This window comes from Rhinatrema bivittatum, chromosome 7, assembly GCF_901001135.1.
Source record: "Rhinatrema bivittatum chromosome 7, aRhiBiv1.1, whole genome shotgun sequence".
In the NCBI taxonomy this organism is placed as follows: Eukaryota; Metazoa; Chordata; class Amphibia; order Gymnophiona; family Rhinatrematidae; genus Rhinatrema; species Rhinatrema bivittatum.
Genome location: NC_042621.1, coordinates 276219600 through 276234821, shown reverse-complemented (window position 1 = coordinate 276234821; position 15222 = coordinate 276219600). Strand labels below are relative to the sequence as shown.

The 15222-nt window shown below is 44.4% G+C and overlaps 1 protein-coding gene across 4 annotated transcripts in view; it reads left to right on the top strand.

Moving 5' to 3' along the window:
- Window positions 1-15222, top strand: part of NT5C2 (5'-nucleotidase, cytosolic II) — a 284978-nt gene that overhangs the window by 229320 nt on the left and 40436 nt on the right. For all 4 annotated transcript variants that reach the window (XM_029610287.1, XM_029610290.1, XM_029610288.1 and 1 more), the window contains 2 exons: window positions 266-373; window positions 738-804. In XM_029610287.1, the coding sequence (XP_029466147.1) occupies window positions 266-373; window positions 738-804 (175 nt within the window). The remainder of the gene's footprint in view (window positions 1-265; window positions 374-737; window positions 805-15222) is intronic.

Genomic DNA, 15222 nt, shown 5'->3' with positions numbered 1-15222 from the left:
CAAAAAAATCCCTTAATCACACAGCACCAAAATATAAATTAAAAATTAAAAACACAAGGAATAACAGGACAGATCCATTTAATGCTGTGGCATCTTAGTCAAGGTACTTTTGTTATGGCAGTGAGGAACATGCCAAAGAAATGTAACTTGTTGAACAATAGTATAAAATAACACCTTAGAAATCTCTTCTGTGCTTATGTATGTAATACCTGCAGCTCTTGATCCTAGTTTGATTTGTTTCTGGTTTTGTTTTTTTCTATTGTAGCCAGGGAGCATCCATCGGCCTTGGCAATCCTATTTTGATCTGATCTTAGTAGATGCACGTAAGCCACTCTTTTTTGGAGAGGGAACAGTATTGCGGCAGGTGGACACTGTAAGTGGTGTATGGAGCATATTAAAGCTGATCTCTACTGTATGTTAGATTTCTTTTCCATAATCACAAACTGAGGAAAAGGTATAATTCTAAGTATATTAAAATAGTGCATATTTTATTTCCCTCTGCATTCTTGTTGCTTAATTATATGCCAGCAGGAGTGGGCTTGCCTGTCTGAAATATGCCAGCCATAGAGAAAGGAGTACATTAATGTTTCAGGGTTTTATATATATATATATATATATATATATGAGCAGTTACTTTGAGTCCCCCAATTTTTCAGGATAAAGTAGACTTAATCTATAGCAATATAATATATCTCAAAAGTGTTTGTGAATCACTGAAGGAATTCTCTGTTGTGCAGGTTACTGGCAAGCTGAAGATCGGAACATACACTGGACCACTACAACATGGGATTGTTTATTCAGGCGGTAAGTCTAAAACCATTCTTTTTATAGAAATACACAAGTTTGTACTGGTTTTTCTTTTGTCCCTAATTCTGAAATTATACCTTAGTAGTCCACTGAGGGGAGGACAAGTGGTGATATCAGGTTAGAATAATGGACTGGGACCCAGGAGACCTGGGATCAAATCCTGCTTATGACAGTGGCACTAATTGTGACCTTGGTCAAGTCACTTTTATCTCCAATTAGCTTAGGTACTTGCCTAGACTTAAACTGTCCAGGACATTGACTCGTTTTACCTGTATATAATTTGTCATAAAGCATCTTGGTTTAGGGTGCTATAATCCCTAGAATTTAGCAATGTCTAGGAAAATGTCTTGTATCAAGGGCTAGAAATGCAACAGAATGAGATTTTACTTTGCATATTAAAACAGAATAAGGACATTTAGTGAATGAGTATGTAACACATGGAGCCCAGAGTATAGCTAAAAAGAAAAGTTTCAAAGAGTGCCAAAGGGAATACAGAAATGTATGTAAAATTGTGTTTTGATGAAAAGTCCACCAATATGTTTCCTTTGAAAACTGCCTAGGAAAAAAGCACCCACAGAGGGTTTGCGCTCGTTTTTTCTGCAAATATATTTTCCATGAAAAGCAACACACCTTAGTTTTGAAAATGCAAAACTAGCTATGTTGTGTTCCTTGCTTTAGCTCTATCCCTGGGAATACCTTGGTTTTGGAACAGTCGAAAGGGGAGAATACTCTAGATGTAATCATCGCTACAGTGTAGGATCTGGTGTAAGAGGTAATGGTGATGGAAGTACTTGATAATAGTGATAAAGTAATCAAATTTAATGTAATCACTGAAGGGAGGAAAACTGTGGTAACATTTAACTTTAAACAAGACTATGAGAACTGAGGAAACTAGAAAAAAACTAAAAGGAGTGGTTACAAAGGATAAAGTTTGTATCAGGTGTGGACACTTTTTTAAAACACCATCTTGGAAGCCCAGACAAGATGTATTCCATGCATTATAAAAAGTGGAATACAACATTGTTAACTCACTTTACACTTGTCCACATTAAATTTAATTTGCCATTTACATTCCCAGTCTCCCAGTTTTGCAAGGTCCTCTTGTAATTTCTCCCAATCCTCTTGTGATTTTGCAACTTTAAATAATTTTCTGTCATCAACAAATTTGATCACCTCACTCATTGTTCCCATTTCCAGGTCATGTATAATTATCCCAGGACAAGCAGGATGCTAGTCCTCACATATGGGTGACATCGGTAATGGAGCCCTATGTACGGAAAAACTTCTTTAAAAGTTTCCATGAAACTTTTGAATGGCACTGGAGTGCCTACTGAGCATGGCCAGCATGCCATGATATTCCCTGCCACAGGGGTCTCCCTTCAGTCTTCTTTTTTCCGCGAAGCAGTTAGCATCGCGGATTATTGGAGTCCTGAGGTGATTTTCACCCATTTCAAAAAAGTTTGAAATTTCGGAAAAAAATTACTTCCACCGCAGGAGTTTCCCTCAGTATCACCAGCGATAACTTTTTCCGTTTTCGGTTCCCGGCCGGGACCGATATTTTTGGGTCATCGCCGTCGACGGCTGTCCGGTACCATGGCCTCCGGCTTTAAAAAATGCCCAAATTGTGTGAGGACAATGTCGATAACAGACCCTCACTTTGAATGTGTTCTTTGCTTAGGCAAAGATCACAATATCCAAACATGTAAATCTTGTGCGGAGATGACTACCAAAGGTCGTCGTCTTCGAGCCGAGAAGATGGAGCAGTTGTTCAATATACAGTTGCTGCCAAGGCCTTCGACTTCAGCACAGTCATCACCATCCGGATCAGTCCGTCAACTAATGCTGAAGCAGAAACGTCCGGAGGCGGGAGATGCCTCAACGCCATCCCCTTCAGTGTCATCGAAGGCATCGACCTCGGGTAGCGAGAAGCAAAAAGAAAAACATTGCCACCGGCATCGAAGACGCCAGGCACCGTTGACCGAGGATCCATCGTCAGGTACGGCCTCACCTGCAAAGAAACCCCGGACGGGGGCGGAGGCTTTGAGGCCTAGTGATCCAGGGCGATCCCCACCGATATCGGTGACGGGCTCCGTACCTCCTCAGGGCTCTGAGGAGGTACCGGCATTGCCAACACCGCCTCCCTCCATAGCTGCTCTGTTATCACCAGCTGTGATAGTGGAACTTGACACGTTTATTCGTCAAGCGGTGCAACAGGCTCTGCGCTATGTGATTCCGCCTCAGCCATCGACACCTCCATCGATGCCGATTCCATCCCCGAGGGATCCAACTCCATCGATGCTGCTAACACCGACGAGGTCATGGGAACCGGAACCGAGGCCTATTCCGGTACCTTCACCGGTGCCACAGGTACCTCCACCGGTGCCACCAGTACCTACACCGATGCCCACACCGATGCCATCGATGCCAGCACCGATGCCCAAAGAAGATGTCTCTATGTTACATCCAGTTATTACTAAACTAGACACACTCCTGGACATTCTCGCTAATAAACTACCAGAGGAACCTGTTCCAGGCCCATCTGGGGTACCAAGACCCCCAAGGCCTCGTTCTCCTATCCTACCACCACGACCTAAGGAGCCAGGCACTCACCACACACCACGTGAGATGCCTGTGGACACCAGTTCTGAATATTCTTCGGATGAAGAAATATTTTCAGAACCTTCTCCACCTGATGACCACAGGAAGTCACCTCCTGAGGACCTCTCCTTCACAAATTTCGTTAAAAATATGGCTGAAACCATCCCCTTTCCCATACAAACAGAGGTGGATGCAAGACTAAAGACCTTAGAGGTCCTGCAGTTTGTGGACCCTCCCAAAGAAATGCTGGCAGTCCCTGTCCATGAGGTTTTCCAGGAACTGCAATACAGGATTTGGGAGCATCCAGGATCGGTGTCGGCAGTAAACAAGAGAGCAGAGGCAACTTACTTGGTGCAACCTATCCCAGGTTTTCAGAAAACACAGTTGCCTCACCAGTCAGTTGTCGTCGAATCCGCCCAAAAGAAGGCGAAAAGACTAAAATCCCTTTCCTCTGTACCACCTGGAAAAGAGAGTAGGTTTCTGGACAACCTTGGACGAAAAATATTTCAAGGTTCTATGCTGGTGTCTAAGATATCATCTTACCAATTATATATGAACCAGTACCAAAGAAACCTTTGGAAGCAGGTTCAAGAAATGTCTCTCTCTCTTCCTGAACAGTATCAGGAACCATTACAGGATATCATTCATAAAGGCCTCAAATCAGGTAAACATGAGGTCCGAGCCACCTATGACTGTTTCGAGACTGTGGCAAGACTTTCAGCATCTGGTATAGCTGCAAGGAGGTGGGCATGGCTCAAGGCCTCTGATCTACGCCCAGAGGTACAAGAACATTTAGCAGATCTACCTTGCGTGGGGGATAGCCTTTTTGGAGAGAAGGTAAAAGAAGCTGTGGCAACCATGAAGGACCACACTGAAACATTAAAGCAGTTATCTTCACTACCCAAGATACTCAGCCTTCTACAAGGAAGCTTCCAAGGCGTGACACTCGACGGCCTTATTACCGTCCACGTCGATATTACCCCCCAGCAAGTAGGCCCAGAACTGGCCGGCCCTCTCAACGCCAACAGCCTAGACAAAGGCCTGCAAGGGCTCAACCACCACCACAAACTGCCACTACATCTGGTTTTTGAAAAGCCCCAGAGAGCAGCAGCCAGATCAACCCATTCCCAAATATACCAGTAGGGGGTCGAATAAAATACTTCCACAGCATTTGGACCTCCATCACCACCGACCAGTGGGTGTTATCCATCACAGCCCACGGTTACAAACTGGATTTTCTTACTGTCCCAAAAGAAAACCCACCACTTCCATCTTGGACAGTAAATCATCATTCCATAATTCTTCAAACAGAATTATCCACCCTTCTGAGAGCCAGGGCCATAGAACCAGTTCCTGGACCTCAAAAGGGCAGAGGATTCTACTCCAGATATTTCCTCATTCCAAAGAAAACAGGAGGCCTTCGACCCATTCTAGACCTCAGAAATCTCAACAAATTTCTCAAAAAAGAAAAATTCAGGATGGTGTCCTTAGGCACCATTCTACCTCTTCTTCAAAGGGGAGATTGGCTCTGCTCTCTGGATCTTCAAGATGCCTACGCTCACATCCCCATCTTTCCTCCTCATCGCCAGTACCTGCGATTTCGGGTAATGGATCAACTCTTTCAGTACAAAGTGCTGCCATTTGGCCTTGCATCAGCGCCACGAGTATTCACAAAGTGCATGGCTGCAGCAGTGGCACACCTCCACAAACAAAGAGTGCACGTGTTCCCTTACCTGGACGATTGGCTCATCAAGAGTCAATCAAAAGAAGGAGCTCTCACTTCTCTCAAGCTCACTATCCATGTGCTTCACTCCTTGGGATTTCTCATCAACTACCAGAAATCCAATCTATCACCAAATCATCTTATACAGTTCATAGGTGCAGAACTAAACACTGTGATAGCAAAAGCTTTTCTTCCAAAAGATCGAGCTCAAACACTTGTCCTTTTGACTCACAATCTTCGCAACCAATTCCAGGTAACAGCTCACCAGTGCCTGATTCTTCTAGGGCACATGGCTTCCACAGTTCACGTCACTCCCATGGCCAGATTGACCATGCGACTACTGCAATGGACACTCAAAGCTCAGTGGATACAAGCCACTCAACCAATGTCCACTCTTATTCGCATAACACCAGAGCTCAGATCTGCGCTCCTCTGGTGGACATCAATGAACAACCTGCTCAAAGGCCTACCTTTCCAGCAACCAGTTCCACAAGTAACGTTGACTACAGATGCATCCACCTTAGGGTGGGGAGCACACATTGGTCATCTAAAGACACAGGGCAAGTGGACAAAGCTCGAAGCTTCTTTTCAGATAAACTTCCTGGAGCTTCGAGCTATACGCTATGCGCTGCATGCATTCAAGGACTGCCTTTCACACAAGACTGTTCTGATCCAAACGGACAACACAGTAGCCATGTGGTACATCAACAAACAAGGGGGGACAGGTTCCTACCTCCTTTGTCAAGAAGCAGCGCAGATTTGGGACTGGGCCCTGACACACTCAATTCTTCTACGGGCCACTTATCTAGCAGGCATCCACAACATTGTAGCAGATCGCCTCAGTCGTCAGTTCCAACCGCACGAATGGTCCTTGGATCCAGCAATAGCATCCAAGATATTCCAACGCTAGGGTCAACCGACGATAGATCTCTTTGCATCCCATCTCAATTACAAAGTGAACAATTACTGCTCTCTACTCCGACAGCAGAACAGCCTACCAAAAGACGCATTTGCTCGCCATTGGAACTCAGGCCTGTTATACGCGTATCCACCGATACCACTCATAACCAAAACATTAGTGAAACTACAACAGGACAAGGGAACTATGATACTCATAGTCCCATATTGGCCTTGACAAGTATGGTTCCCCACACTGCTAGATCTCTCAGTCAGGGATCCAATTCGCCTGGGAGTAGCTCCCAATCTCATAACTCAGGAACAGGGTCAGTTGCGCCATCCCAACCTTCAATCCCTGTCCCTGACAGCATGGATGTTGAAAGCTTGATCTTACAACCTCTCAATCTTCCAACCACTATATCTCAAGTGCTTATAGCTGCACGTAAACCTTCCACTAGAAAGAATTATTCCTACAAATGGAAACTGTTTACTTTGTGGTGCACTCAGAAAGATTTAGATCCTTTCACTTGTCCCACAACCTCACTACTAGATTACCTTTACCATCTCTCAGACTCTGGTCTTAAGACATCATCTGTAAGGGTACACTTAAGTGCAATCTCAGCTTATCACAACAAGCTGGGAGATGTATCTATTTCAACACAGCCTCTCGTCAGTAAATTCATGAGAGGCCTAACTCACATTAAACCTCCAGTTCATTCCCCAAGCATACAATGGGACCTGAACGTAGTCTTAACCAGGCTTATGCGTTCTCCATTTGAACCCATAGATACCTGTGACCTTAAATATCTTACTTGGAAAACGGTATTCCTCATAGCCATTACATCAGCTAGAAGGGTCAGTGAACTACAAGCACTAGTCACATACGAACCTTTCACAAAGTTCCTACATGACAGGGTAGTCCTCCGTACACATCCAAAATTCCTTCCTAAGGTTGTCACGGAATTTCACTTGAACCAATCCATAGTTTTACCAACATTCTTTCCTAGGCCTCATTCCCATCAGGGTGAAAGAGTCTTACACACTTTGGACTGTAAGCGTGCGTTATCCTTCTATTTAAACCGTACAACAGCCCAAAGAAAATCCAGTCAGCTGTTTGTTTCCTATGATCCAAACAAACCAGGTAAACCAGTGGGTAAACATACTTTGTCAAATTGGCTAGCAGATTGCATACAATTTTGTTATGAAAAAGCAGGCCTTACTCTTCCAGGGCGAGTAAAAGCACACTCAGTCAGAGCCATGTCAACTTCAGTAGCACACCTTCGCTCTGTACCTATTCTGGACATTTGCAAAGCAGCAACATGGAGTTCTCTTCACACCTTTGCAGCTCACTACTGTTTAGACAAAGAAGGAAGACAAGATTCAGCCTATGGACAATCTGTCTTAAAGAACTTGTTTCCAGTGTAATCCCAACTCCTTCTACATCCAACCTGTTATGATTTCGGCTGATTCATTTCAACAACAATACTTCACTGTTGCCTTAATCCCAAATGACTCCGCCTCTAGCTTGCTAATCACCCATATGTGAGGACTAGCATCCTGCTTGTCCTGGGATAAAGCAAAATTGCTTACCTTGTAATAGGTGTTATCCCAGGACAGCAGAATGTAGTCCTCACGAAACCCACCCGCCACCCCGCGGAGTTGGGCCTGATACGTTTTATTATTTTATTTTTGCTAACGCTTTTTGCTACAAAACAAGACTGAAGGGAGACCCCTGTGGCAGGGAATATCATGGCATGCTGGGCATGCTCAGTAGGCACTCCGGTGCCATTCAAAAGTTTCATGGAAACTTTTAAAGAAGTTTTTCCGTACATAGGGCTCCATTACCGATGTCACCCATATGTGAGGACTACATCCTGCTGTCCTGGGATAACACCTATTACAAGGTAAGCAATTTTGCTATATCTTAAAAAGTAGTGGCCCCAGAAAAGATTCCTGGGGCACTCCACTATTCACCTTTCGCAATTGGGAAAATTTACTATTTAGCCCTCTTTAGTCCTCTTTGTTTTCTGTCTTTTAACCAGTTTGCAATCCACGATAGGACACTACCTCCTATCCCATGATTTTTTAATTTCCTAAGAAGTCTCTCATGAGAGACTTTGTCAAATACTTTATCCCAGGACAAGCAGGATGCTAGTCCTCACATATGGGTGACGTCACTGACGGAGCCCTATTGTGGGAAAACTTTGTCAAAGTTTCTAGAAACTTTTGACTGGCCCTATGAGGCCACTGAGCATGCCCAGCATGCCATGATATTCTCTGCCACAGGGGTCTCTCTCTAGTCTTCATTTTTCCGCGCTGCTGTAAGCATTGCGGATTAGAAACTTTTGTGAGTTCCCTCACAAATTTATGTGACTAAAAGTCATATTTTTCTCAGAATATTCTCCCACATGGGATCTCTGTTTTCCACCGGCTGGTGAGTAAAATCTGTGTCTCGTTTACTCTCTGAGTAAAACTGATTTTTTTCTCTCAAGATTTCTCTTTTGTCATCGACGGCTGTCGATACAAAATGGCTACGGGATTTAAAAAATGTCCCGTTTGTAACCGTACAATGTCTATTACGGCCCACACCTTGAGTGTGTGATGTGTTTGGGGGAGAAACCCGACGTCAATTCCTGTCCTAAGTGTGCAGAGATGACTGTGAAAGGGAGAAAGGCCCGCCAGGAGAAGATGGAGCATTTATTCCATCTGCAACTTCTACCATCTCCCTTGACTTCGACAAAATCGTCTCTGGCTGGAGCCTCCAAGCGTGTACTTTTAAAAAAAAAAACGCCGTCCGGAAGGATCGGAGGACCATCCGTCACCGACCTCGTCGATGGCATCGGTGAAATCAGTCGGCGAACACTGATCAAAGCATCATCAACACCAACATCCATCGGCATCGGAGTCACCTCTCTCCCCAGGGGAATAGAGTGCAAAGCGGCCACGGACCCTGTTCCTTCAACACCTGGGCCTGTTCAACAAGAGACGCCAATTGCTGGACCTCCACAGGGCCCTGTGGAAGATATACCAGCACAGCCTCCACCACCATGTACAACTGCTCTGCCCTCACCAGTTGTAACGCCGGAATTGTCTGATTTTATCAGACAAGCGGTTCTTCAGGCACTTAAGGAGCAACAGTTTACTCTGGCGCCTTCGCCGATGCTGGTGCCTTCAGCACTGATGACGGTAACCCTACCAATGACGGTGACATCGCCGGTGCCTACACCGAAGCCGGTACCCGCATCGAAGCCAATCCCTGCATCGAAACCGATCTTCGCATCGATATTGTCGATATTTTTGAAACCTCCGTTGGGGCACCCATCGATGCCAACCCCTATGCCGTTGATGCCGATGACGCCCGGGGACTCGGGACCACCGGAAATGGCACTCTTCCAACTTCTCATGAAGAAATTCGAGAAAGTAGTCTATGCCCTTCCACCAAAACCGTCAGAGGACACTTCTGCAGAGATACCCTTTGATGATCCGCAACCAGGACATTCGGGTCTCCATCATCCACCAAGATCCTCCCCACTATCTCCATATCAGGGTGATCCAAATGACACTTGGGATGATACCCACACAGATACATCATCTGAAGATTTTATGTCAGAGCCCTCACCTCCAGATCAAAGAAAAAAGTCTCCACCAGAGGATTTATCCTTTACCAACTTCATTCAGGATATGGCAGATACCATACCCTTCACATTGGTTGCGGAAGAGGATACCAGACAGCAGACATTGGAGGTACTCCAATTTGTTGACCCTCCAAAGCAGGTATTGGCCATACCTATTCATGAGGTCCTCCTAGATCTACAACATAGACTCTGGGAGCACCCATGCTCTGTACCTGCTGTTCTAAAATGAATGGACACTACGTATCTAGTACAGTCTGTTCCTGGATATAAAAAATCGCAGCTTCCTCATCACTCAGTAGTGGTGGAATCTGCTGAAAAGAAATAAAAAGAATTTGTCCGCATTCTTCAAACCCCCCCCCCCCCCCCCCCCCCCCCCCCCCCCAGGAAAAGATCATAGATTTTTAGACTCCCTGGGTAAGAAGGTATATCAAAGAGCTATCCTGAATACCAGAATTTCCGCCTACCAACTCTACATGACTCAATATCAGAGGAATCTGTGGAAACAGATGCAAGACTTCACTACATCTTTACCACAGCAATATCAGGAAGCAGCCCAGGCAATCATACATAAGGGACTTGAAGCTGGGAAGCATGAAGTCAGAGTTGCTTATGATTGCTTCGAAACAGCTTCCAGGACAGCAGCTTCTGGGATTTCTGCTAGGCGTTGGGCATGGCTTAAGGCCTCTGACCTTAGACCTGAAGTCCAAGATAAACTGGTCGATTTGCCATGTGTTGGAGACAACCTATTTGGTTCAAAGGTCCCATCTTACTCCATCTCACCTGCTTCAATTTATAGGAGCAGAATTGAACACCATCCTCTCAAAGGCCTTTCTACCAGAGGATCGGGCAGAAACACTTTCCCTATTGGCAAACTCGATTCACTCACAGAAACAAGCAACAGCTCATCAGTTTCTAACCTTACTAGGCCACATGGCCTCCACAGTTCATGTCACTCCTATGGCATGGCTCGACATGAGGGTAACCCAATGGACTTTAAGATCACAATGGATCCAAGCCATTCAACCACTGCATTCTCCAATTCAAATAACCCACCAGCTATGTTCCTCTCTTCATTGGTGGGTGAACAAGGACAATTTGCGCAAGGGCCTACCCTTCTAACAACCAGTCCCACAGATAATTTTAACTACAGATGCATCCACCTTGGGTTGGGGAGCTCACATAAACAATCTCCAAACCCAAGGTACTTGGACAAAGCTCGAAGCAACATTTCAAATCAATTTCCTGGAACTTCGAGCTATACGTTATGCACTGCATGCGTTAATGGACTGCCTTTCACACAAGACTGTTCTCATCCAAACTGACAGCACAGTTGCCAAGTGGTACATCAACAAACAGGGAGGTACGGGCTCGTATCTCCTTTGTCAAGAAGCTGCACAGATTTGGGGCTGGGCCCTAAACCACTCAATGTTCCTTCAGGCCACTTATCTAGCAGGCATTCACAATATAGTGGCGGATCGCCTCAGTCGTCAGTTCCAACCACACGAGTGGTCCCTGGATCCCTCAGTAGTGACCAGGATCTTTCAACGTTAGGGGCAACCAACAATAGACCTCTTTGCATCACATCTGAATCACAAAGTGGACAAATTCTGTTCTCTACACAAACAAAAGAACCAGCCAGCCAAGGACGCCTTTGCTCGCCCTTGGAATTCAGGCCTTCTATACGTGTATCCTCCAATACCACTCATAATCAAAACTCTAGTGAAGCTACAACAGGACAAGGGGGACCATGATTCTCATAGCCCCATATTGGCCTCGACAAGTATGGTTTCCCACACTTCTAGACTTCTCAATCAGGGATCCAATTCGCCTGGGAGTAGCTCCCAATCTCATAACTCAGGATCAGGGTCGGTTGTGCCATTCCAGCCTTCAATCCCTATCCCTGACAGCATGGATGTTGAAAGCTTGATCTTACAACCACTCAATCTTTCAACCAATGTATCTCAAGTGCTTATAGCTTCCCGTAAACCTTCAACACGAAAAAACTATTCTTCGAAATGGAAAAGGTTTATTTTGTGGTGCAGGCAAAAGAGTATTGATCCTTTCACCTGCCCCACAACTTCTCTACTAGACTACTTATACCATCTTTCAGACTCTGGTCTCCAGACTTCATCTGTAAGAGTCCATTTAAGTGCCATCTCAGCTTACCATAACAAGATGGGAGATGCACCAATATCCATACAACCTCTTGTCAGCAAGTTTGAGAGGTTTAACTCAACTTAAACCACCAATTCGGCCACCAGTCACAGAATGGGACCTGAATCTGGTCTTAACAGAGCTCATGCGTTCTCCATTTGAACCCATGAATTCCTGTGACCTTAAATTTCTCACATGGAAGACTATCTTCCTCATAGCCATTACATCAGCTAGAAGGGTTAGTGAATTACAAGCACTTGTCACGTACTCACCCTACACAAAGTTCTTACATGACAGAGTGGTTCTCCGCACACATCCAAAATTCCTCCCCAAGATAGTTACAGAATTCCACTTGAACCAATCCATAGTTTTACCCACATTCTTTCCAAGGCCTCATTCTCACCAAGGGGAACGGGCCTTACATACATTGGACTGTAAACGTGCACTAGCCTTTTACTTAGACCGCACTGCAGTCCACAGAAAATCCACTCAGCTCTTTGTATCTTATGATTAAAAAAAACCAGGTAAAGCAGTGTGTAAACATACTCTATCCAACTGGTTAGCGGATTGCATACAGTTTTGCTATGAAAAAGCAGGCCTTCCTCTCCAAGGGCGAGTAAAGGCTCATTCAGTAAGGGCAATGTCAACCTCAGTAGCTCACTATCGTTCAGTGCCAATTCTTGACATATGTAAAACAACAACATGGAGTTCTCTTCACACCTTTGCAGCTCATTACTGTTTGGACAAAGAAGGGTGACAAGATTCAGCCTATGGACAATCTGTCTTAAAGAACTTGTTTCCAGTTTAATCCCAACTCCTTCTACTTCCAATCTGCTGTGATCTTCGGCTGCCTCATTTTCACCAACAATACTTCACTGTTGTTTTGCTGTAAAATGACTCAGCCTCTAGCTTGCTAATCACCCGTATGTGAGGACCAGCATCCTGCTTGTCCCGGGATAAAGCAAAATTGCTTACCTTGTAATAGGTGCTATCCCAGGACAGCAGGATGTAGTCCTCAACATACCCAACCCGCCATCCCGCAGAGTTGGGTATGTTGCCTTTTATTATTTTATATTTGCTAAAGCTTATTGCTACATACGAGACTAGAAAGAGACCCCTGTGGCAGAGAATATCATGGCATGCTGGGCATGCTCAGTGGCCATGCTGGGCATGCTCAGTGGCCATGCTGGGCATGCTCAGTGGCCATGCTGGGCATGCTCAGTGGCCTCGCTGGGCATGCTCAGTGGCCTCACTGGGCTAGTCAAACGTTTCTAGAAACTTTGACAGAAAGTTTTCCCGCAATAGGGCTCAGTCAGTGACATTACCCATATGTGAGGACTACATCCTGCAGTCCTGGGATTACACCTATTACAAGGTAAGCAATTTTGCTTTCTGGAAATCCAGATATACTATATCAGCTGACTCACCTTTTCCACATTTGTTTATGCCCTCAAAAATATGTAGCAGATTGAGGCAAGACTTCCTTTGGCTTAATCCATGATGACTTTGACCCATTAAACTATGCCTATCTTATATGTTCAGCAGTTTTGTTCTTTATAATAGTTTCTACCATTTTGCCTGGCATCGACATCACTCACTGATCTATAGCTTTCTGGATCACCTCTTGATCCCTTTTTACATTGGCAACTCTTCAATCTTCAGGTACCTTAGAAGATTTTAATGATAGTTTACAAGTTTCCAATAGCGGATCCGTAATTTCAATTTTCAGTTCTTTCAGCACTCTGGGATGTATGCCATCTGATCCAGGTAATTTGCTACTCTTTAATTTGTCAATTTGCCCTAGTACATCTTCCAATTTCACTGAGATTGGTTTTCTTTGCTCTGAATCGTCACCTTTGAATGTCATTTGTGGCATTGGTATCGCTTACATTTTCCTCAGTGAAGACCAAAGCAAAGAATTCATTTAGTCTCCCTGCTATGACTATGTTATCTTTAGGTGCCCCTTTTACCCCTTGATTATCTAATGGTCCAACTGACTACCTCACTGGCTTTTTACTTCAAATGTACGTGTAGAAGTCTTTATTATGAGTTTTTGCTTCCATGGCAAACTGCTTTTCATAAGAACATAAGATATGCCATGCTGGATCAGACCAAGGGTCCATCAAGCCCAGCATCCTGTGTCAAACAATGGCCAACCAAGTCACAAGTACTGGCAAGAACCCAAACATTAAATGAACATATTCCAAGCTACTAATCCTTATTGATTAATAGCAGTTTATGAACTTCTGCTCTAGGAACTTATCCAAACCTTTTTTTAAACCCTGTTACTCTAACTGCCATAACTACATCCTCTGGCAATAAATTCCAGAGCTTAATTATACTCCAATTTGTTTTAAATGAGCTACTTGCTAACTTCATGGACTGCTCCCTAGTCCTTGTATTATCTGAAAAAGTAAATAACAGATTCACATTTACCCGTTCTAGACCTCTCATGATCTTAAAGACCTCTATCATATCCCCCCGTCAGCCGTCTCTTCTCCAAGCTGAACAGCCCTAACCTCTTTAGCCTTTCCTCATAGGGGATCCATTCCATCCCCTTTATCATTTTGATCGCCCTTCTCTGTACTTTCTCCAGTGTAACTATATTATTTGTGAGAGGCGGCGACCAAAACTGCACACAGAATTCAAGGTGCGGTGTCACCATGGAGCAATACAGAGGCATTATGACATCCATCATTTTATTCACCATTCCCTTCCTAATAATTCCTCATATTCTGTTTGCTTTATTGACTGCCATAGCACACTGAGCTGACGATTTCAATGTATTATCCACTATGACTCCTAGATCTCTTTCCGGGGGGGTAACTCCTAAGGTAGAACTTAACATTGTGTAACTACAGCCAGGGTTATTTTTCCCTATATACATTATCTTGCACTAGTCCACATTAAATTTCATCTGCCATTGGGAAGCCCAATCTTCCAGTCTCACAAGGTCCTCCTGCAGTTTCTCAATCTGCTTGAGATTTAACTATTCTGCATAATTTTGTCATCCGCAAATTTAAGCACCTCACTCGTGTATTCTGCGATATCGCTTTAAGTGCAGTTCTTGCTCATTATGTACTTTTGGTAATTGAAACCTCCCATTATTACTGTACTACTAATTTGGTTAGCTTCCCTAATTTCTCTTAGCATTTCACTGTCCATCTCATCATTTTGGCCAGGTGGACACTAGTATACCCCTATTGCTATGCTTTTCCCCATCACACAAGGGATTTCTACCCATAAAGATTTAATTGTGCATTTAGTCTCTTGCAGGATTTTTATCCTGTTGGACTCTATGCCATCCTGGACATAAAGCACCACCCCACCACCAAGTTGCTGCTCTCGATCACTACGATATAATTTGTAACCCGGAATAGCACTATCCCTTTGGTTATCCTCCTTCTA